This window comes from Pocillopora verrucosa, chromosome 13 (genome assembly GCF_036669915.1).
Source record: "Pocillopora verrucosa isolate sample1 chromosome 13, ASM3666991v2, whole genome shotgun sequence".
Classification (NCBI taxonomy): Eukaryota; Metazoa; Cnidaria; class Anthozoa; order Scleractinia; family Pocilloporidae; genus Pocillopora; species Pocillopora verrucosa.
In genome coordinates, this window is record NC_089324.1 from 17,162,843 (window position 1) to 17,187,258 (window position 24,416).

At 37.1% G+C, this 24,416-nt stretch overlaps 1 protein-coding gene across 1 annotated transcript; it reads left to right on the forward strand.

Annotated features, from left to right (window-relative positions):
* The first annotated feature begins 299 nt into the window (after window positions 1–299).
* Window positions 300–22,299, forward strand: LOC131797457 (nephrocystin-3). Its single transcript, XM_059115081.2, has 34 exons — window positions 300–1,108; window positions 4,282–4,578; window positions 4,879–5,015; window positions 5,402–5,497; window positions 5,833–5,918; window positions 6,868–6,957; window positions 7,485–7,563; window positions 7,755–7,829; window positions 8,353–8,496; window positions 8,940–9,043; window positions 9,572–9,686; window positions 10,253–10,396; window positions 10,982–11,079; window positions 11,276–11,378; window positions 12,245–12,327; window positions 12,599–12,653; window positions 13,409–13,492; window positions 14,229–14,390; window positions 14,663–14,763; window positions 15,036–15,158; window positions 15,694–15,794; window positions 15,889–15,968; window positions 16,656–16,777; window positions 17,220–17,298; window positions 17,376–17,416; window positions 17,527–17,590; window positions 18,211–18,338; window positions 18,884–19,003; window positions 19,413–19,464; window positions 19,618–19,686; window positions 19,888–19,919; window positions 20,048–20,141; window positions 20,382–20,507; window positions 20,770–22,299. The coding sequence occupies exons 1-34, from the start codon at window positions 655–657 to the stop codon at window positions 20,944–20,946; spliced, it is 3,915 nt and encodes a 1,304-aa protein (XP_058971064.2). The 5' UTR covers window positions 300–654; the 3' UTR covers window positions 20,947–22,299.
* Window positions 22,300–24,416: the final 2,117 nt, after the last annotated feature.

Sequence of the window (24,416 nt, forward strand, 5' to 3'; positions counted from 1 at the left end):
CAGTAGAATTACATACTGCCGCTGGACTTTCAACATATTTTAGCTCGTTAAGGCTCTAGATTTATTGATTTATAAAAAATTCATTCTGCAAAGGGATTCGTGCGAACTGTTACGTTACATAACATAAAGATTAGGCAATAGTTAACTAGTAGAAGTTTTCATATCCCCTACTTTGAAATTCCGGAAATGATCGAATGTAATTATGGTCAAATCAAACAATAAAAGAATGACAGCAGCAGTCAGACACAGGATGGCGGCTTATTTCAAGCTCTACCGCCAGAGATGCGTTACAGCACAGCGATTGGGTGATCAGTGGTTCCACCCTGTTGATTGCGAGGCAAAACAAACGTTCTGTTGGGATTGTGTCTGGGGGTATTTCACTGGAGGAATTGATCTTTGTAGTAGTTAGTTTATGCAAAGTGAGGATATTGCCATAAATTCTTACAAAGTTATGTTATCAAACGGATTTCCTTTGGAGGAAGTTGCAACTTCACGACCTATGGTGATTTGAAATTGTGGGTTGCGTGTTACGTCCAGGCGACCACACAGAAATAACGAGTTCTACTTACAATATGGCTCCATATAACTCGTCAATGAAAGTTTCTTGAATCTGATGTAGTTAACACTCCAAAGAGAGGTCAGTGACAATTAGTTATGGGTTCTGGAAGTTCTATTACGAAAAAAGTGATCGTAGACGACGAATTTAGTGAAGGAGATTCCATGGTGACCAAAAATATTCCCATCGAATGTCCGCCTGGACGAAAAACTACATCACTTAAACCAAGTGGTTCGATTGGCAAGAAAAAGAGTCGGAGAAGCACAAAGGCTAAACCAGTAATAAAAAGCTTTAGTCTCCGCTCTGCTTTTTCTGTGGAGCTAGAAAGAGAAGCTGATGAACTCCGTAAAGAACTTGAAATTTACCGACAGAATAAAGCAACAGAAATTGCCGAACTTGAAGTTCGGAAGGAGAAATTGCATAGCGATAACCAGCGGCTTCGTGGCGAGATTAAAGCTTTACAAGCCACTTGTTTAAAGTTAAAGAACGAAAGGGCTATGGCATTGGAAGGAAGGGATCAAGCGCTTCAGAGAGCAGCAGCATTTGAGAAAGGTAAGACAAAGCTCTGTATGTGCTCCAATTCGGATTTGTCTTACTTTACCATCGTGCAGCTGTGTTTACATCCGCTTACGAGCTTGTCAAGGAATCTATGAATTAACTGGTTGAATCGTGATCGAGCACACATACAAAATATTCAAATACTTAGATTTATGTTGGCATTTTGTGTTATAAATAATTGATTTTGTCGTAGTTACTGTGAGCGAGACAAGGGACATACGTGCCCAAGATTAAGGTCTGCAGTTCAAGTTACTAATTGTGAATCGCGACAATTTCTTTGTCCTTGATCGCTGACCATCACTTGGCTAACCAAGAACTTGAAACTTTCTATTGATAGTTAATTTGATTACTCGAGCATTTTCCACAACATTTCCGTTCATGATAATGTCCCTGATTTTTTTTTAATGCTTGTGGCGGATATTGAGGAAGTTAAGTAATATAATTACTCTCAGGTTTTCCTTTGGGTTTGCGATCATTACTCTGTGTTTGGTGAATTCAATGTTGCTTGACCTAAGAATACAGATCATTTCAGGGGTAGCCATGCGCAAAATCTAGAAATGCGTACAATCTATGCTTACTTCCATGGGGAAAATGTCCGTCTAAAGGTAGCAGCAGTGCCCATATCAGGCAGCAGTATTGGGTTTTTATCTTGTGGGAATGTACATATCAGACCACAGAAGTTTATAAACTTTGTCAGCAGACCTTCTATCAGTTTCTGATTTTGTATTTCCACAATTTATTGGAACAAAAAACAAAAAATGACAAACTGGTCAGAATCAGCTGCAGTTTTGACAGTAGGTTTTCTAGAGAATTATTTGAGGAAAAATGTTTTTAAGGACATGTTGCACTGCAATCTTAACACAAACTGTTTTTTTTTCTTTTTTGACCAGGATGCTTGCATTGTAACTTTACATAACCCACACTCTTACGCTTTTTGTGCTTCTTGTAGTTAATTTGCGTTAATCACACCTTATTTCCTACACTCAGTTCCTGAAGTTTTTAGATCTTCAAGATCCAGCTTCCCCTTTTATTACCTAACTGCACAAAGTAGCATACAAATAACCTTCGAATAGAGTACAGATATCTTGTGATATTGAATGGTTATTTGGACACTTGGTTATTTTGTGCTGTAAAAAAACCTGTTTAACCAGTTGGCTGTGCACACTAATTGCTTCTTGCTTTGTTTTTCCTACCCTCTGAGAAATTAGTTGAAAGACTTAGCAGAATAAAAAAACAGTCAGAAGTTTTTTTACAAGTTTTACAAGTTTTTTTGTAATTTGATGAGCCCATAGGGATCATCAAAATACAAACAACAAGTAAAAATACTCAACAATACTACACACCAAAATGTCTAATAAGTTATACTGATTTATCTCCTCTACAAATGGTTTTAAAGCACAATGTTTTTGGGATACCATTCCAATATACTAGTAGTTTAAGAACTTTTTCTTTTGTTTGTTAATCTAATTCTTTGAGTAAATTAGAAACTTCTAGATACTGTTAGTAGCTTCTTAAGTGCATCAGAAGAATTTCCATTTCTTGTTCAGACATTGTTATTGTCTCTTTTCGTGATCATCTCCCCAGTATGTGGGCAATTTGCCTCAGGAAATGTTTTGTGTTTGCGGCTGTGTCTATGAAGATGACAATTATAATAATCTTGTTAAGAAGGCTTACAAATAAAAGTGTTTGAATAGTTGAAACAGCCACAGAAATGTACAGACTTATCAAGATATATCAGCGTTCACAATGTGGTGGATGATTAATCAATTTAAGGCTCATGTGGTCACGGAATTCAGTCCAAGTAACTTTGATGTGATTCAGAGTTACATTAGATTTGTAATTTGTGACATATTGCTCAATGCAGGTCTGCACAGCCTTTTTTAGAGCAACCCAGCCATCAAATGATTCAGGATCTTAAGATCAGCAGCATTTTTGGTGGCATCTCATAATTTGTCATTATTATTCCATCCAACCATCTCCTTTGGGAGATATTTCTTTGATGACGCAAAGGAAATGATCAAGTCTTTGTGTATATTTCTTATAGGAATATTCTGACAGCGGACAGGCCTAAATTACTTTTTGAAATATTTGTCATTAGAAACCATTCCTATGGTACAGCAGAGGTGTATGTTATGTACATGTCGTGTTTCTGGTTTATGTTGGAATTGAGTACAACTCTAGAGTTGTGGTGGCCCTTAATGATGTTGTCACCATGTTAGTCATGAGGTTAACATCTGAGTGTTAAAATAATAAATTAATAGTGTTAGTTTTATTAGCAAGGCTAGAATAAACATTGTTTACTTAATCCAATGGCAGTGTGCATGATCAAGTTCTGATTTAAGCTCAATTGTGGCTCGAGAGTTGTTTTTTTTTGGCTCAAAAATAGTGTGGGACAATTGTAATTTAATGCAACAGATTTTGACCAAGATTTAAAAATCTGTCAGTGAACATATTGATTACAGTCTGTCAGTTTTTGCATTAATCCTTTGATGGCTTAGAGTGACTGGTATGTACATACAATTTCTCCTTACAATATCACCCCTTAAACACACACTATGTTCGTGATTGTTGAAGAAACTCGCCATGTCAGCGTCTTTGGAGGTGTATGGAGAACAGTATAGAGAATATGAATACTGATGTTAGGTTTTAAAGGGTTACGTACATGATTGTGACTTGAAGACTTCAAAATGAGAAACATTTTAAGTTGTTAATGTAAACATGCAAATAATTTACCAAACTTGACTGTGTGCCAAAAAGAACAAATTGGGAAGATTTCGCAAATGAGATACTGTGAAATCTTTCTGGTCCAACAAAGCATGAGGTGTTTAGACAACAAATTGAAAGTGAAAAAAACAATGATCTGTAATTCATAGCCTGGAAGAGAACAGGGAGTGAGATATTTATTAAATATTTTCCATCACACACTGTTGGGTTTGGAAAATGATTAGGTGTAAGGGAGAGCTGACAAAAATGACTGATGCATGTCTAAACCAAAGTTAAAACCAAGCGATGGTGAAAAAAACAATTTCAGCAGCAAAGACAATTCTAAATTTAAGCATGCAGAATGATAGGTGTAGCCAGCCAGACTGTTTATTGATTGCTGTAAGCATAGAAATGTAGAGATTTGTAAAATGTTAACAATGAATGCTTAATATGGTCTTTGTTAGAAAGGGACAAAGTTCAGCGACAGTTCAAGATCTTCAGGGAATCCAGAGAACGTGAAATACAAGATGTACTGCAAGCAAAGCGTGACCTTGAGCTTCAGTTTCAGCAGTGTCTATCAGTGTGGTCACGAGATGAAAACAGGTCAGAAGTTGTAGGCAACATGGCCACAGACTGGTGGGCGTCATCTCTGGAGAGTGACCCAAGCATTGATAGTTTAACACATGTGACATCTTTTCGGGGACCTGAATTCTTTCACAGTCCATTGGAGAAAGAAGGACCTTTTACCAACATCAGTAGAGGTATGATATCAAGGAACCCTTTAACCCCTAAGAGTGACCAGGTTCAAATTTCTTCTAACAGGTTAAGCCCTGAATCAAACATTCTTTAAGGTCAAGAGAATACAGGGTGTGGCTATCTCTAATGAAAAACAAATTATCCTGTCTTGTCTAGTGTCTTGCACATGCATTGAACTGAGGACTAATATCACTAAATCTTTAGTATAGTTCACTAACCTTTAACCCTCCAGATCACTTATCTTTCAAGACCAAGACAACTCTTAGTCTTATGAAACTTTTCACCTTGATTAAATTTCAATTCAGATGACTGGAATGCAGTAGTGCCCTCAGTTCTGCAGCTTGCATCATTAAGTCTCCAAGCTCCTGTCCAGCAGCAAACAATCAAAATGTACATATCTGCACCAAGTGGCATGCAACAGGAAGTTGATCTTTTCAAGCAGGTAAGTGCACTTGGTACATTTGCCAAAAAATGTGCTTCCTTTGTCTGGCCCTTTGACCTCCTAACAGTGACTAGCTAGCATCTAATTCCTCCTTTCAATATCACCCCTGAAACAAACATTACTGTCAAAAGGGTAAAGGAAATAAATTAAGTCACCAACTAAATAACCCCTTGATTTTAAACAAATTCTCCTTTTCAGCACCTCAGGAAATATATCTTTACAGAACAGTATGAGGAATGTGCATACTGATGTTAAATTCTCAGGATTCTCCAGTGTGACCTTACAGGTTAAAGCCTATCTTACCATGAATAAGGAGCAAGACATGTAAACAAAAATCAGAGGGGATAGGTTTGCAGACTTATGAATGATTTAATTTTTTTTTACAGTTATATATTCCCAGGCTTGAGTGGCTTTGTGAAAGTCATGGAAAGTTCCTGGCAGTTGTCCATTTTGAAGACACAGAGGAAGACTTAAATGAAGAGGTACTATTTCTGTCATTAATTGTAATAACAATGAGAAAGTTTTGGATCAATTTGTGCAAGCTTACCCAAAATTAAACCTAACTCATTATCAGGTGACTGTTATTGGGTTAGGGGAGGGGAAGATGTGCTTTTGCTCAGATACTATCTTTGATCATATTATTTTTAATTCAATAACTGCTGTTAGAGCATTAACTACTAACACTGTGAATATAGATTAACAAAGTCAAGAAATCATCTGTAACCCAATGAATTCTCTTGACATCTTTCTAAATTACTTTGAAAATAATTGAGTACTGTGATATTTAGAGGAAGTTATTGAATGTTTTCTTTTAAAGGATATAACGGCAATGGTCCAGATGAGAAGAAAGCAAATAAAGGAGAGTAAGGTGTTCGTTGCATTTTTGGGTGGAAAATCAAACAGGTTTGTCTAAAGATTTTTTCTTTTCATTGCAGTATCAAGCTCAAAATTTGCCGTCGTAATAATTCTATCTTTTCACATGAGGCTTTCAACATTTCTCATCTTAGCTGTATGCAGGGCTATTGTTGCTTATTAACCCTTTTGTTTTCAAGATCTCATTAGTAATTCTCCTTACCATTTGCTGCACAATTCTTATGATGTTAGCTACAAGAAGTTGGTTTTTGATCAACAAATAATTCCTATTCTCTATTCTCATCACTTGTCTTCTCGAAATTGTATCAATGTTGAAAGGAGAAATTCTACCTTGGTCACTTAAGGGAGTGAAAGGGTTAAAATTATAGCAATTTCTCAACTCACCTTAGAATTCTCTGAAGCTCAATGGTTGAAAATTGTCAAAGCATGGATTCAAAGGTCTGAGATTCAGTTCCTCATGGGAATTTAGATGTCTTCCTTATTATTGTTCCATGGTTGTGTTTTAAGTCCTAGACCTGAACCATGAGTTTTTCAATTGGGTCTTCTTATTCATTTTTAACCCCTCAGAAAAGGCAGAAATAGAAGTGAGGGTACCATAAATTAATCCCCCTTTCCCATGTTTGGAATTTGTTTGTGTACTGCAGTCCTCATGAGCTGCATAAATTTTTATTATTTCCTCTTGTTTAAGAAATGACTTGCGTAACCTTTTAACTCCCAGAAGTGATTCACATGTAACATCTCCCTACAATATATGTCCACTATTTAGCCGACTGGTAATGAGAGTATTCAAATGTATCTGGTAGAATTTGTTTTCTTGATCTAACACCAAATTCTTGCAACTAATTTACAAGGAAATGTGTAGCAGCTAGAGGGGAGAATTAACAATCAGATCCTGGGAGTTAAGAGGTTATTGGCTGACATTCTCCTCTGGTTTTGAACTCAAACAAGAATTTAATCAGCTTGCATTTTGTTTTCTCAGTTTTACGTATGAAGAATTTCACCAAGCGCACTTGAGTGATCCTGGCAAATGCCATCCTATCTTCTGTTTCAAAGACCCAGACTGGGATAAGTAAGTGAAATATATTTGACTTACTTGTTGAAGATATGTGAGAGACACAGGCACCTGGTACTGTGCTGGACTGACCACAGTAGGGGATACAGTAGGAGGGTGTGGATTGGGGGGGGGGGGGAGGAGAAGGGGGTTGGTAACCACATATGAAGTTGGGGTCGGGGGTGGTTATGGGTTGGTCTAGAAGACACACCTCTTGGAACCCCCCTCCTCCTTCCTTCCTTTATCACAATTCCTGGATGTGCTCCCAAACTTGTGTCATGTCTGAAGGCTGATGAATGGAAATTCTGACTGAACAGATTGTCTTCTATACAATGTGAAAACCGTGTGTCTTAAGTAAAAAAAGAATCCTTTTTTATTGTGAAATACATGGTTAACCCAAACTGTATATGAATGTATTTGAACATGCTACAATTATGTGAAATGAATGCAATAAACAAACAGAAAAATTGGAGTTGAGAATGAGGTAGCTCTAAAATTGTGTCATGTTTTCTTTGTGATTATTTTTCTGTGTAAATTTTCTTCAGTGATCCATCTCTTAAAGATGAAAGTATTTTTCTGGCAGAGCAGTTGAAGACAGAAATCAGAAAAACAGATGATATGAAGGTACTGTAATTAGAAATTATGGTTACTTGGGTGAATTCAGTTCCACTGAAAATTTTTACAGTAATGAGTCATCTGATATGTGTAATAAACACCTTCTTTCAGGTTTTCTATAATTTCTTTTCTATGAAACCTTGTCTTTTAGAATACACCTCTATTTAATCATGATATTGTTGCAATTTTTATTATTGTAGCTGTTTGACAATTACAAGACGTCAGAAAAAGGAGCAGAACTTGCATACAGGGAACTTAAGAAATTCTTAGCAAAGGTGAGGTAAACATAGTAACAAAGGACATAAAACACTGAACAAAAAGTCTCCCTATGCTTTTCATTTGCTTTGTTTGTACTGCTTCCAAAACGAGTCAATGTTGCAACTAATTTTATACCCCTCTGATGTAATTCTGTCCTAGGAGAAGGTTTGTGATCAAAGACCAAAACAACACTTTAACTGATTCTTAAGTTATTGCTTGGCTAAAAATGTTACTCAATTATCTCCCAGAATGCTGGAAATTATTTCTTAGAGACTTTCAAATTTCACATTTATCTGGGGGCAGACCCCCAGACCCACTCTAGATGGGCTTGTTGCTCTGCTATTCAGCTGCCTACTCTTTTCAGATCATTCATCTATTACATATTTTAATGACAACACTGGCGATGGCAACTTATGCCTTTGAAAAATTCCTTAAAGTGCTCCTGTGATAACTGGTTAGCCCTAGTTACAGACCCTATCCCTGCATACAGAGGATTTTCCTTGATAAAAGCTTTGCCTCAATATTTTTTCTTTCCCTCAGGAACTTGGCTTATTTGATGACCATTCATCACCTGTTGATGCTCACTTCCTTGATGGTTCTTCTTGGGATATGGCAGAGGACTGGGAGCAAGTTGAAACATTGAAGGCTGCTGCAGAATGCTCCTGTGAAATGGGGCTCAGTAAAGTATGTTGAGGTTTGGTGCATGTCCTTGTAAGTATCAAGCTTCAACTTAAAAGAAATTCCCGCCCCACCAGTCAGCTAACTGATGTGAAATCCAAATACTCTGTCACTACAAATAAATTTCCATGGCTCAGCAGAAGAAGTGTCAACTCCTTTACTTGTAGAAGTAATTGATAGGTGACTCTTTCATACAGCAGCAAAACATTATCCATCACATACACGTGGGCATCATTCTCCCTAATTTAAAGCATGATAAGTAAAAGAAGAAATCCTTTTACAAGTTGAATGTTCAAGAATTCCAAGCAATTTTAGATGGAAAGTAAGTCAGAGCTACTACAGGCGGTAAATTTTACTAGTTACAGTGTGAATTACTCCTTCATTAATTACACTAATTTCATAGCAATAGTATCTGTCATAATTTATGACATTATAATTATTACTGCCAGTTCTATAGCGACCTCAATGAACATGTGTCCAGCGCAGGACTCAAAGCTCCAATGCTTGTAAAAGGCGATGCTGGGTTTGGAAAATCACTTCTCTTGGCAAAGTGGTAGGTAACTTTGTGTTACAATCAGTCAGCCATTCTATTTTACTCAAGGCTGTAGTTTAAATAGGAAGAAGCATAACCAGGCTTTAGTTGATGATCATTTCCTTTATTCTCCTGACCTTCATGTGTGATTCAGGGGTGATATTGTAAGGAGAAATTAGATGTTAGTCACTCTAAGGGTTCAAAGGGTTTATTATAGAATATGCTCTCCCAGGGGTTTGGTGTTATGCAATTTTGTGAAATACATGAATAAAAGTCTCTAATATTTAGATTCATGCATTCTAATTGTAAAAGGACCTGAAGAGAAGTTTACTGTATGTTTGTATCAACTTGGTGGTCTCTACTGACTGTTTTTTGGAATGAAGTAATTTCCTTCAATTCTTTGGCTTTAATCTTTATACACACATCCTCTTTTCCATTCAAGTTGCCCCAGAGAGTTCTTTGGTTCCCTCTCTGTAGTCACCGTGATGTGAATGTAGTAATTAGTGGAGTGACAATGTTTTAACAGTTTCTTCGTTTTCATTCATTCAGGATAGCTCTGCAACAAAGCAGTTTGTCTGGACGGCTGGTGCTTTATCACTTTGTTGGATCATCTTCATCATCCAGTGCTAATTCAATTCTGATGATACGAAGGTTTACTCTGCAGGTAAAGTGTGGTGAAGTGCATGATCACTTGATATTTTGTGGCATACCAAAATAAATTTTGTTTTCTGTGTGTAAGTGTGGTGGATTTCTTGCAAACCATTTATTTGGCATCCAAAAGTTTTTTGAAATTTGTTCTCAAACAAAGTGGCATCATTACCATCGTCATCATCATTGCATCTTAACCCTTAAACTCCCAGCAGTGATCAACATGCAACTTCTCCCAATAACATTCATACATTACATAGCAAACAGGTAATGAGAATTCTTAGTCTTATCAGGTAGAATTTTTCATCTTGATCTACTGTAACACCAAATTCTTGCAACCAATTTACTCAGAAATGTGCAGCAGCTAGAGGGGAGAATTAACAATCAGATCTCGAGAGATAAAGGGTTAAGTAATGGTGTCATGGTTATTGCAAAGACTATGCTTTCAGGAAAACTGCTTTTTATTATTCTGAATAAATTCGAAACTTACTGTGAAAAATTTTTAAGGAAACATCTCACAATTAGCTCTTCTTTTGCTGTACAATAATTTTGTAATAGTTTTTTTTTCTATAAACATCTTAGTTGATGAAGCAGTTGGCATCATCACGTGCAGTGCCATGTGACCCAGGTCACTTGGAAGAGGAGTTTCCACGGTGGCTGGAGAGAGCTGCATCCAAAGTCCATGGTGGTATCACCATAGTAATTGATTCAGCTGATAAACTACAAGTATGAAAATATTTGTGTGTTAGCATTGCATGCTTTTCTTCAGTAGGTTGTTGGATGTTAAATTACTGTCTCAAGTGAGGCCTTAACCCTTAAAACCCCAAGAGTGACCAGTATCTAATTTCTCCTTACTTTATTACTGCTGAATCACTCATTACAGTCCTGAGAATACAGGAAATGATTGCCAAACCGAGAAATTGTGTGGTGAATTCTCCTTGTCAGTAACAAGGGACATTTGTAGAGAAGAGGATGGAGAATATGGATACTGATGTTAGGGTGTAAAGGGTTAAACTACAAGTTTTAGTCATTAACCTTACACACTGTTCTTGATCAATGGCATCAATTAGGTATTTGAAAACTTGCCACTGTAATTGACCAATTACAGTTAGTATAGGACCTCACTTTAAACAATAGCGTGTCAGTTATCAAAGATTGCTTCCAGTGTAATATGTGGAAGAGCTGGCCAGATAATTTGTATTGATATGGATAAATTGAAGATTGAAAGGTAGGAGGCTTAAAATAGTTGATGATGCTTTAGTTATTTTGTAAAGAGTTTTAAAACCACTTTGTCATTTTATGCTTCATCAGGGTGCACCTAATCATATGAAGTGGTTGTTGGATCCTTTGCCTGTTGGTGCAAGAGTTATTTTATCCGTCACAGAAAGCACTTGTCCTTTAGCGTGGAGGTCAGTTTGTTGTTCTAATTAAGAAGAAAAAACCCTTTAACCCTCATTACACTCTCAGAAGTTGACAGAATGTATTTTTTTTCTTACAATATCAATACTTTTTTAAGGGTGTTGAGAAGAAAAAAGAGCATGTTTACATGATCCCTTATAAATCTGTCTGAGAGTGTTTCTTGATAGTTGATTGTTTTGACTGTAGGCCATGGTCATCACTGGAACTTCAGCCTTTGGATTTCAAAGGCAGTGTTGAATTGCTTGCTTCTTCTTTAAACAAGCTTGCAGTGAATATACCTCAAGAACAGGTAGGAAAACGCATTAGTATTGGTCGAAACAGTGGCATTTTTTTCCACTTTGGGGATGTTTTGTCAGGTTTTAACTAATTTTGGTCTACCATGATGGCTACATCATTTTCGTTATCATAATCCTTTTCTTTAAACATCAGTGTCATTGTAATTATCATTTCATTATCATTTTCATAGTCATTTTTTGAACAATAAGAATTTTATTAGGCATTTTAATACTAGTACTAACAATAGTAACTCTTTAATTCTGCATTAATCTTCAGTATGCATATTCATTTCATTATTTCATATTCATTCCATACAGCTGTTTCCACATTTCCTAAAGTGCTGACAAGGAGAATTTGTTTTCTAATTGAAAGCTTCTTTCACTGGTGATCATTTCCATCATTCTCTTGACCTGAACATGTGATTCAGAGGCGATATTTGATGTTATAGTCACTCTTAGGGATTAAAGACTTAGTTTGGTAAAACATTCAGCAAAATCACTACACAATGTAAACAACAGTAATGATTAAAATAATAACCATGAAAAATATTCTAATACTAATATTTATGATAAAAATTTTTAGTCAGATAATCTATGGCTAGAAATTAAATTAAAGTTTAAAACTATGCTTAATAATTGTTCAAAAGCTGATAAAATAAAAAATTTCCAAATCAAATTGCTCCCTCTGTTGTCTTGATGCCAAAATTAGCGTTCCTTTCATTGCAGGGAACTCTCCTCACTGACTCTCCTCACTGCGTTTCTTTGTCATTATCAGTATTATTATTACTGTTATTATTATTATTATTATTATTATTATTATTATAATTGCTATTATTGCTATTATCTTTCTGGCTATCATTATCAATATCATTTTCAACAGGTCAGCAGAATGCTTTATAATTCCCCTTCTGAAGACAAATTCAATCCAAGATTTCTAACTCTACTGGCTGCAGAGATGGCTGCGTAAGTAACAATCACAAGCACTTTCCTTATTTGATTATTGCAGTGTATGTTGGTACAATAACATGTAAACTCCTTACAATAGTGTTAATTTAGAGTAGCTTCAAGAAAAGTTTGTGACTTTAAATTCACCATGGAGAAAACAAAACATGATTCACAGTTCTATGTTTTTTTTTTGTTGTTGTTGTTTTTTTTGGTTTTATCACTGCTAGATGATTCTGTCAGGGTGAAAGACAAAAGTATAATGCTCAAAATTATTCATTGTATCTTCTAGTTGTGAAGATAGAAAAGCTCTGTTTGACCACTTTGCAGATTGTTTATCCCAAAAGGTTTGTATGTTAACCCAATAATCAACATGTTCCTGTGGTACTGAACTTGTTCTGATTATTGTTGCTTGAACTGCAGTGTAGTTCTGCTATGTTGAAAATTTCTAGACTCACCCCGTCCTGTCCTCCTTACTCCCCAAGGATTCACAATTTTCTCATGATCTCAATTGAACTCATCAATGCTACAAACAATTTATTGATTTATGATATCTTGCATGTTTGTACCTGAAGTGATGTTATCGCATGACTGGAATTGGATAAATTAGTTCAGCACCTAACAATATCACTTGTTACATGTCACTGAGCAAAGCAAATTTCATAGGTTTGATGTCACCCTATTCTCCCTGTCACACAACATTTTCCTTCCCTTAGTTGGGTTGACCAAGCAATGGCTGCAAAGGAGACAGTTGTCACGCAAGCATCAAACGTTTTTGTCAGCTTGTAAGCTCTCCTGTTGCAAAGAACCTCAGTCAACCCCCTGCCCCCTGCCCCTGCCCCATTTCTAGCTTATTGGAAGGTTCTCCTACAAAATTGGTGTACCACATTAATTTCTTATTCCTTATACATTAGTTGAGAATGAAAGAACTTTTAGTGTGATCGTAGAGTATTAGGGAACTATATGGGAGTGCTATAATTCTCTTGCTTTGGTAGAGGCTTAAAAATGGATGATGATTTTGCTTAGCCAAACCTCTTCTTTCTTTAAGCCGCCATGTAGAAATTTTTGAATGTAGCAGCTTGTTTTATATTCTCTTTTGTAGAACACTGTGGACCTTTTGTGTCATATTTTGAGCTGCATTAAGAAACAATTCAGTCATATTTTGTTTGAATGGAAGCTGAGAAGGGTGAGTGAATATTTAGGGTGGAGAATACATATGCAAACACAACTTAACGTGTTTGTTAACCCTTTGAATGCTTTAGAGTGACCAGCATCTAATTTCTCTGGAGAAGGTTTTGATTGTTAAACAAATTTTCCTGGTTAGCACCTCGGAAAGGTATAGAGAACAGTTTAAAACTAAGAATATATCTCATTGAATCACAATACATCCTGTTGTGTTCTGCCTCATTCTTCAAGCATGACGACAAGGTGGACCTCAGTGGCCCTGCCTTGTACTGAGTAGTTGCTCCCAATATGAAGAGTAAGCATTCTAATTTAACGTGAAGGGGAAAATGTTCCTTTTGATTCCAAGCAAAATGTTGCAGCAACATGTTCCTGCAATGTGTGAAAAGCAGTACTTGTTAACTACTATGTGACTGCCATAACAATTTGACCCCAAAGGTTGACTAACATCTAATTTAAGGGTTAATGTAGGTCACCAGAATGAAGGAAATGATCACCAACTAAAGTTGCTCTTGATTTTTAAACAAATTCTCCTTGTCGGCTCCTTAGCGAACGTATAGAGAACAGTATGGAGAATATGCATACTGATGTTAGGGTGTAAAGGGTTAAATGACTTTTGATTGATCAGAAATTATTCTTCCCATCCGTGTTTTCAAAAATGTTATGGAAAGAGTAAATAGGGTTAACCTGAATGATATTTACTGCCTGGGTTTTAAAGAATATCTTATTTTCCTATCCAGGTATTTCTTCATATCCTTTTGGCTCGTAATGGGATCAGTGAGTGTGAGTTATTGAAGATTATACCAATAAAATGGACGGAGTGGTTATTACTGAGTCAAACCTTGCATCATAGCTGTATTGTCGTGACAAGAATGGGCCTTTTGACCTTTTCAAACAAACAGGCAAGTAATGGAATAAAAAAAGGCTTTGGTAGGCTTACGACAAGTGGGGCCAATTCTGTGCATTTTAAGCTGATTATAGCAAAAAGTTTTGTTAAGGACCCTTTACAGACTTCTCGAACACTTGCGGCTCGTATCACACGAGCATCGCACAGCTCTAATTAAAAGTTTGTTGCAGGCTTTCAAAGAAAGAAGTTAGTCACTCCTTTTGTTGAGGTATGCTCAGCATTTATGGCCTTACTCGTGGTAATAATCATTATCTGTGCTATTTTCAGGTAATAAGAGCTGTAAATGAAACGTTTTCATTTGAAGACAACTCGCAAGAGATGGAGGAATCGCAGGAATCTTTTATAAAATTCTTCGAGGAAAAGCTAAGGTATGACATCTTTCATGGTTCCACTTGAGAAATTTCCGGATGAATGTCGAAAATAATCCGAAAATCCAAATCGAACACCAGTATCTAGTGAAATTGTTCACTTCTGTTGGATTTCAGACACTTGTCTCCGATGTTAGACTTTTATGTGAACACTTGCATCTGATATCGGACAATCCTGTCTGATTTCAGAAACTTAATGAGAGTATTTCCTAATAGATTCTCCGGGGAATTTAACGTTAACCATTAAATAGCTAATGTGTGTTTCTACTCAGTGTTAACCATATATGCTGGAGGTTGACTGACGAATTACTCTGGAGTTTAAAGAAAACTTGCAAGAAAGAAAAGCTGACAGAATGTCTTCTGAACCCAATTGTCTTTAAAGTGTTTTTTGAAAGGTATGTCTTCGAGGTTTCATGTTGCCTTTCACCAGCCTGTATTTTCATTGATAGAATGTTAGTGGGCGAGTAGGAAAGAGAAGAGGTTTCAACTAAGTCCTCTGGGGGAGGGAAGAAAAAAAGAAGTCGTTAGGACATTGCCTGTTTTCTCAGAACTAGAACGTAAAATTGATTGAAATAGCATAATACTGTGAAACTAAATTTTACCCTTTACATCCTAATATTTGTATTGATATTCTCCAGACTGTTCTCTTTACATTTCCAATGGTATTTACAGGGAGAATTTGTTTGACAATCGGTAGCTTTTTAAAATTGGTGATCGTTTCCTTTATTTTCATGCGCTTTACATTTGATTCAAGGATGATACTTAATGGAGAAATTAGAAGCCAGTTACTCCTAGAGGGTAAAGGTTTACTACAGATGATTAACCACACTTTATATAGTTTTTGTGGAGCGGAGAAGAGAAGCGTTTAGACGGAATTCTGATAATTTCCCGTACATGTAACATGATTTGTATACTGTTTTTCATCCCTAGGGGCCGCATATCTGAGCTGATAAGTTATTGGGAATACTTGGGAATTGATCAGACGTCGCTTGGGAAGAAATACGTGGATGTGATAAAACAGGTGGAAAATGGTGAGTGAATGACATGTCGACTGTTGTTGAGAAAGAGTTAGTTAAATTGTGTCCTTTAATGGGGTGATTTGGTTTTTTTCGTTGGTTTCTACAGAGAGCGAACTGACGGAGGAAACTGCTGAGATATTTGAGGTCGTTGGTCTGTTTCTGAAATGCTTGGGGCTTCTCAGTCAGGTTGGTTTATGATTACCAGTAAAACTTTTCAATTATGATAACGTGAAATAATAAGTGTGTAGAGCGATCTTAAATTGAGTGTCGGAAGTAATTCAGGGTTGCGTTGGTTTTGCATTAAAACGCACTGTGATTGGTCCATAAAATTCGCTCCACTCTTTTAACTAATCAGATGCGGAACTAAATTCAATCACCTCACGGTCACCCTTGCTTTCCCGCGCTTTTCTTGCCTGTTTTTTCTTCGATTTCTGATTGGCGCCTTTAATTTTCTTCTTTGTCTGATTGGCCATCGTCATTGCGTTGGTTTTGGCTTTAAGACGCTCAGTCGAAAAGTGTTTCAGTATATTTTCGGTCATCTTCAGCGATTTGCTCCAAAAGATTTGGTTTGAGTAGAAGATGTCGTTGAAATGATACTTTTTTCTCGAATTTTGAAGACAAAGACTAAATAAGTAAGATATACGTGAAAGAGAATGAGGATGGTTATGTATGATGAGAATAAACGCAGATTCCAAATTATGAAATTGCAAAATCAAAGCTGAATTTCTAAGATGTGCAAACCGTGACGTACTCTCCTACGCTGTGTAACGCTCGATTAGGAGATCAGGAGATCGTAGCATGACATCCCGAGGAACGATCGCGAAGAAGGAGGAGGAGAATGCTATTTTTAATGTGTCACTGAATTATTTCCAGGCTGCTCCATTGCTGCAACGAGCCTTGGAAATCCGAGAGACGGTGCTCGACCCAGACCACCCGCTTGTGGCTCAATCTTTGCATCATCTTGCTGATTTGAATGCACTGTGGGGAAAGTTCAGGTAACAAACATTTGATTCATTAATGGTTCTAATTTTGTAGGAGATTCCTTACTTGCTTTATACATGAAGTTTTAATCATGTAGTCTGATCGTCGAGGGAAGACTAGTCCTGAAAAGGGCTGTGGTGGGTAATAGAGAATGACTTTTCTATAACCTGAGCGGAAGTCGTCATTATAGTCACGTGATGAGTTGTTTGAGGTGTGTTTCGTGAAACCTGATTGGTCGGTTTTCATAGTGATGTCGGTGGCGGTGAGTCTCAGGAAGTTTAAGTCAGTCTTGATTAGTCAGTTTTCATCCTTCAGGTTGTTTTGTGCCGTTCGTTGGTTACATTTTATTTCGCGAACAAGTCGTTTGTTTGGTGCGGATATAGTTATTAACAACTGTGGAGAGGAGACTTAACAACATGAAATGCTCATGTATATATTTTTTTACCTCCTTTATAGCCCAGCTGAAGCATTCTTCAAACATGCTGTAGAAATCAAGGAAAATGCTCTTGGCAGAGATCACCCTTCTCTTGTTAAGGTAACCTCCTTTTCACTGGATTCATGGATTTGTGATTTGCAACGTAGACGATGATTGAACCGCATTCTTTTTTTCAGGATTTAGAAGGTTTGGCTATTTTGTATAAGAAACAGGAGAAGTGAGTGATGTTTTAAATTTTGTCGCAGTTTTAAAATTTTTTTCTTAAAAGTACATGATTTCGAAAGGTGCTGCAGGTTTGCATTTCAACATTTTTTTCAAACCCCACAGACATGCTATGGCAGATTCTCTTCGTAGACAGGCAGAGGGTATCAAGCAGAAGGCAAACTCATCAGTATGTAAAAAAATATAATATTCATGCGTAGAATGGCTTTCCGTTCAGGGATGTAGGGAGGGGTTAAAGGGTGGAGGGGGTGGGGGGTGGGTGGCGTTCCAATACCTATTTTTGCAGCGTATCATTGAAACAGGGGCACCTGCCTGACATGTAGGTTACTTGGCTTCTGTGCACCAACGTGAATTGCAACCTAACGTTCAACAAGGTAAACCTTGTCTTACTTGTAGGAGTAGTAGTATACTCTTATCTTTTCACATCACCTTCCCGCTTAAAAGCGCACTGGTATTTTATGGAGTAGTTCCTCTTTGATAGCCCTCCCTGGGAGTGAAATAGTTGATTGGGATCCATCGTTGTTAGAAAAGAACAGAACCCCTGTTGGATGGTTCGCTTCACGGTTTACCCTTTGACTCTTAAGAGTGACTAGCATCTAATTTCTCCTTACAATAGCACACCTGGATCAAACGTTAAGGTCACGAGAATAAAGGAAATGATCACCAACTAAAGAAGCTTTTGATTGTTAAACAAATGCTCCTTGGCAGCATCTTAGGAAATATATGGTGAACTGTTTGGAGAATACGCATTGTAATGTTAGGGAGTTGAGAATTTCTGTGTCTCTTTAGGTTGATTTGAGTGACTTGAAAAAGAAGACCCTGCAAGTGGAAAAACTCGCTCGTGGGTCACCAAGCGCAGAACTGGCTCGATCTCTCAATGAACTTGGAGTTTTGTACTTCCTTCAAAATAATCATGAGTAAGTTTTCTTTGCTCTGACGATGGGCTAGCGCTCGAAAGGCCAGCTTTTGAATTTCTCTATGGTGTTATATTTACATTATCAGCTCCGTTGATTAAACCAAAGAACCTTTCAATACACTTCCCCCCTCCCCCCCATGACGTAGCACACCACAGGGTTTTTTTTTTAGAAACTTAGCCCCTTCAAGTTTTATTTGAACTGTTTCTTGTTCTGCTTTCACAAATGTGTTTAGATTTTTGTTTGGGTAAAATTTCCAAGTACAATGCAATGTGCAAGTAAAAGTCGAAAGCCATGCGTGAAAGCAATGATTTTGCTTTAATTCACCTTGTGATTGGTGTGAATAGCGTCTCCCTCTCAACCAATCAGATACAAAACAAAGACCAATAACCTCTTAGTAATCAGAGTATTTGTGCGCTTGAGATGTCCAGTTTATGCTATTTTGATTTTGAGTTCTCATTGGCTGCCTGTGTTTTTTTCGTTAATCTCAGTGGCCCTTGTTATTAATTTGGTTTTGCTGAGTGTGTATTGTTCTCTTTATCTGACAGAGCGGCAAGTTCATTTTTCCAGCGTTCTCTTGAGATGCGCGAGGCTGTTCTTGGTCCTGATCACCCGGATGTGGCCCAATCTCTGCATAACTTGGCAGCCTTGTACAATGATCAAAAGTTGTAAGTACCAAGTTTGCGTGCGTGATTTTTTGAAGGTAAATTGTGTGCAGAGATATTTACGTCTAAATGAACGCCTTTTTTTGCAGGATTCTCTTTGTTCCTCTTCCATCCTTCCTTTTTTTTCTTCTTCCCTCGTCCTCAACACGTTGCTTCTTAGTTCAGTTGGTAGTTGTGTCAAACTAGTTTCTGGGAGGCATGAGTTCGAATCCTGTCAAAACCCGAAGTTTTTCAGACTGCCCTCCTGTAATTTCTTTAAGGATCGTTTATTTACTCGGAATCTCTTCCGAAACTGTTGACAGATACACACAAACGTTCAGACATACTTCAAGATGATAGTTTGTTTTCTAAAAGGTTAGTTATCTATCCATGTTTTTCACGGTGTAACTCTTTTGCGACGAATTTCCTCTAGGTATGAAAAGGCGGAGCCTCTCTATTCAAGAGCTTATCAAATTAGGCTAAAGGTAAGATTTTACTAACATGCTGAAACTTTAAGCGATCGGGTCATGGTGTTTTTCTTGAACAATGCACTTTGCCCTTGGTAGTGTATAGATTTGTTGAATTTGACTGACAGGTTAACATACTTGCTCTGTTAAATGATATTCATTCCTTTGCAGGCCTTTCCTTCAAATCATGGAAGTGTAGCATCTACTATCAAACACTTAGCTGTTCTTTACCGAAAGCAGGTGTGACTGTTGTTCTCTCTTTAGTCTGTAATGACCTGTGATAACTTCAAAAGAAGTCTCTCCATCTTAATGTCTTTAGTTGCAGTTTTCCAGCTTAATACTCTAATATTCTCTCTTACGATCTCATCGCTTATTAACAGACAGTTTCTTGAAACAGAGAAACGGTTTCATTTAAAAAGAATCTCTTGTTTTTATTGTTAGGGTAAATATTCTTCAGCGGAGCCGTTATACAGGTGAGCATACAAACATTTATACGCTTGTAACTAAGTATTGTAGTGTGAAAACGGGCGCATGTTTACACGTCCGCAAAGGAGAGGTTTATTTGTTATTGCCCTTAACCATTTCTGTGTTTACCCTTCAGACAAGACTTGGAAATCCGAGAGAAGACATTCGGTAAATCGCATCCAAGCGTCGCCACAGCCTTGAACAACCTCGCTGTAGTGTTGTGTCTTCAGGTATGATAGTGACTGGCGTAACAAAGCATTACTTAATGCGCTTTTTGCTGTGCGTATGATTTGATGAGCAATTGTCTAGTACTCTTCTCCTGGAAAAACGCGAGTCAAAATCACGTGTCATGTGTTTAATTTCCGACACGGTATATACTAAAGCAATTGTCAGTTTAAGTAGAGGATAATTAGCATTATTGACCTTCACTTCGACAAATGATTGTGAATTGTTGCTGATTTGATTAACAGGACAGACAGTCAGAAGCATTACCACTGTATGAGCGAGCTTTACACATCTATGAAGACACACTGGGTGGATCACACCCACGAGTTGCCGAGACACTTGTGAACCTTGCCAAGCTGTCTTACGACCTGGTAATTCAAAAGCTTTTTTTTTAAATATGTGTGAACTGTCTGACCTCAAAGCATTCCCGCCCAGAATCTCATTTAAATGGTTTTACACTCGGATTTTATACACAGACTAGCTGTAGCCCAGTTTCCTATACAATTCCCATGCAACCTCTTTCCGGCCAGACTTTAGTTTGCCCAAGGTTACAAGCAGCCATGTAGTATTTTATTTATTATTTAGTATTGTAACCGCCTTTATAACGTTGCTTAACTTTCCTGTTTCCATCAGGGATCCCCAGAGAAAGCTGCCCAGCTGTATAAACGAGCAAACGACATCAGACAGAATGAACCACAGCCTGGTCTCTCTCCTCGTTCTTCCTGCAGTCAGCTTAGTAACAACTATTTGCGCAAACACTCCCAGCCGCACGACAGTGTGTCAAGGGTGATATCATTATCAAATAGTTGAGGGTTCACCGTTAGAACGTTTCTATGTCACTTTCTAGAGTAGTGGTGTCGATTCCTTTATTAGAGATGTTACAGTTAAATTTAGCCAATCATAGGAAGGATTTTAACGTTGAGAGCCAATCAGGTATAAGTATTTGCGATAGTTGTGCGCCATTTCCCGCGCTTTATCCAACGCATCTTCCACATTGTCTGTCTACACTCTGATTGGTTTATTTTATTGTGTAGGAAGCCAATCAGAAGCTATCACGGCCGTGGCTTCGTGCTATTTCTTTACTTAACTTAAATTTTTAGTTCAATTCTTACTTCAAACGTGGATAACAATATTTTATCTCTGTGTTCGACTCGAGATGTTACACATGGTTTTGTTTAACAGTCACATCTGATATTGTAGTCAAAGGTATTCTGAGAGGCCAGTTACGAAGACTAAAATCTCAGCGCTAAGATCTTCACTAGTTGATTGACTGCGACATCTCCTTTACTTGGCTGAAAAGGATAAGGGCACTTTTTGATTGAGTGTCAGTCGTAAAACATAAAATCCAAGGTAATCACAATGGCCACTCAGAAGAGAGGAAAATACCTTTAAGAGCCAATGAGAACTCAGTCAAAACAACCAAACTTCTTTAAGGGCGGGAAAACACCAACAACAAAATCGTGATGGGTGTTAGTTACACATCTGTGGCGAGAGAGAGAGGCGTGAGTTTTCTGGACTAATCACGGAGAGAAGGAAAGGATAAACAACCAATCACATTCGGTTACTTTCGACATTCAATTGAAAATTGCCTCTACCTTCCATATCATCCATACTCAACCAAATTATTAACAAACCTTACATGATAACTTCCTAAAAAAAACTATAGTTATAAGTAGATTTTACAAACATAAGTTGTGGACTTAATCTTGACTCAATTGGAAAGATGTACTGTAGATTCTTAGCAGTGTGTGCTCTGAATTCAAAGCGGAAGCCACGTCAACAAAATTCACAAGTGGCTTTATACGACTTTATACTAATTGACGAGCGTTGAAAAGAATATATTACCACCTTCGTGAACTTTAAGATAAATAATATATCCACCAAAGACATGTAGAAGAAGGCTTTTGCTTGCGTTTCCCTTTATAATCTCGTTTATCAGAGGGTTTATACGTCACTCAACGTATTTTTTAAAGATTTATTTAATATAAAAGTACAAAAGGCTTCTTTCGGCTGGTCCATTTGATTTAGGAAGCATTTATAAAAAACTTCGGCAACTATTTTAAGCTTTTTTTAAAAGATTTTCAAGGGGTTAAGAACAGATATAACTACTCATCGAAGAGATATATGGTATATATTAAGAAAGTTTTTTATATGTAAATAAAGTCAAATCATAAAAATCCTTTTTACATTTGTTTCAATTTATTTTCCTTTTTAACGCAAACGCTGCACCAAGTAATGTCTTTTCGTTCATTCCCCACAATATACGTGTAAAAGTTAAAACTCTCTTGTAGGCTGAGAAAGTCCTATCTGAATATTCAAACAATAGAATTTTCTTAAAGAGTTTGAAAACTCGGTTTGCTCGCATTTTTTAGCTCGTGATAAGGGGCGTGATCAACTCTGTATTGTATGAGCTCTCTTGTGGGCCGAGAAAATCTCCTGAATATTGAAACAATAGAATTTTGTTAATGAGTTTGAAACTCGGTTTTGCTAGGGTTCCTTCCAAACTGCCAAAAAGCTCATTAACCAAATTCTATTGTTTCAATATTCATCCGTTTATATCTCTGCGAAAAAGGGAAACTCCTAGACATTTAATGGCTCGATAAAAAGAGGTTAATTAGCTGTGTATTGTGTACAAGTATCAAAGTAAGAGCCCTTCTGTTGACCGAGAAAATCCCCTATGAATATTGAAACAATAGAATTTTGTTAATGAGTTTGAGAACTCGTTTTTGCTAGGGGTTCTTCCAACCTGCCAAAAAGCTCATTAACCAAATTCTATTGTTTCAATATTCATGTGTTTATATCTCTGCGAAAAAGAGAAATTCCTTGACATGTTATAGCTCGATAGAAAGAGCTTGATTAGCTGTGTATTGTGCACAAATGTCAAAGTAAGAGCCCTCTTTTTGGCCGAGAAAATCCTCTTTGAATATTGAAACAATAGAAGTTTGTTAATGAGTTTTAAAACTCGGTTATGCTAGAGGTTCTACAAAGTTGCCAAAAAGCTCATAAATTATTTTCTATTGTTTCAATATTCATGCGTTCATATCTCTGCGGAAAAGAGGAATTCCTGGACTTTTTCCAGCTTGTTAAAAAGAGCTAGATTAGCTGTGTATTGTGTGCAAGTGTCAAAGTAAGAGCCCTCTCGTGGGCTGAGAAAAAGTCCTCTGAATATTGAAACAATAGAAGTTTGTTAATGAGTTTGAAAACTCGTTTTTGCTAGGGTTTCTTCCAAGTTGCCAAGAGGCTCATTAACCATTTTGTATTGTTTCAATATTCATGCGTTCATATCTCTGCGGAAAAGAGGAATTCCTGGACATGTTATAGCTCGATAGAAAGAGCTTGATTAGCTGTGTATTATGCACAAGTGTCAAAGTAAGTGCCCTCTTTTTCGCCGAGAAAATCCTATATGAATATTAAAACAATGGAATTTTGTTAATGAGTTTGAGAACTCGGTTTTGCTAGGGGTTCTTCCAAGTTGCCAAAAGGCTCATTAACCAATTTCTATTGTTTCAATATTCATGCGTTTATTTCTCTGCGAAAAAGAGGAATTCTTGTACATTTTATAGCTCGATAAAAAGAGCTAGATCAGCTCTGTATTGTGTGCAAGTATCAAAGTGTGAACTCTCTTGTGGGCCGAGAAAATCCTCTCTGAATATTGAAACAATAGAAGTTTGTTAATGAGTTTGAAAACTCGTTTTTGCTAGGGGTTCTTCCAAGTTGCCAAGAGGCTCATTAACCATTTTCTATTGTTGCAATATTCATGTGTTTATATCTCTGCGAAAAGGAGGAATTCCTGGACATGTTATAGCTCGATAGAAAGAGCTTGATTAGCTGTGTATTGTGTACAAGTGTCAAAGTAAGAGCCCTCTTTTTTGGCCGAGAAAATCCTCTCTGAATATTGAAACAATAGAAGTTTGTTAAGGAGTTTGAGAACTCGGTTTTGCAAGGGTTCCTTCCAAGTTGCCAAAAGGCTCATTAACCAAATTCTATTGTTTCAATATTCATCCGTTTATATCTCTGCGAAAAAGAGGAATTCCTAGTCATGTAATAGCTCGATAAAAAGAGCTTGATTAGCTGTGTATTGTGTACAAGTGTCAAAGTAACAGCCCTCTTTTTGGCCGAGAAAATCCTCTCTGAATATTAAAACAATAGAAGTTTGTTAATGAGTTTGAGAACTCGGTTTTGCAAGGGTTCCTTCCAAGTTGCCAAAAAGCTCATTAACCAATTCCTATTGTTTCAATATTCATGCGTTTATTTCTCTGCGAAAAGGAGGAATTCCTAGA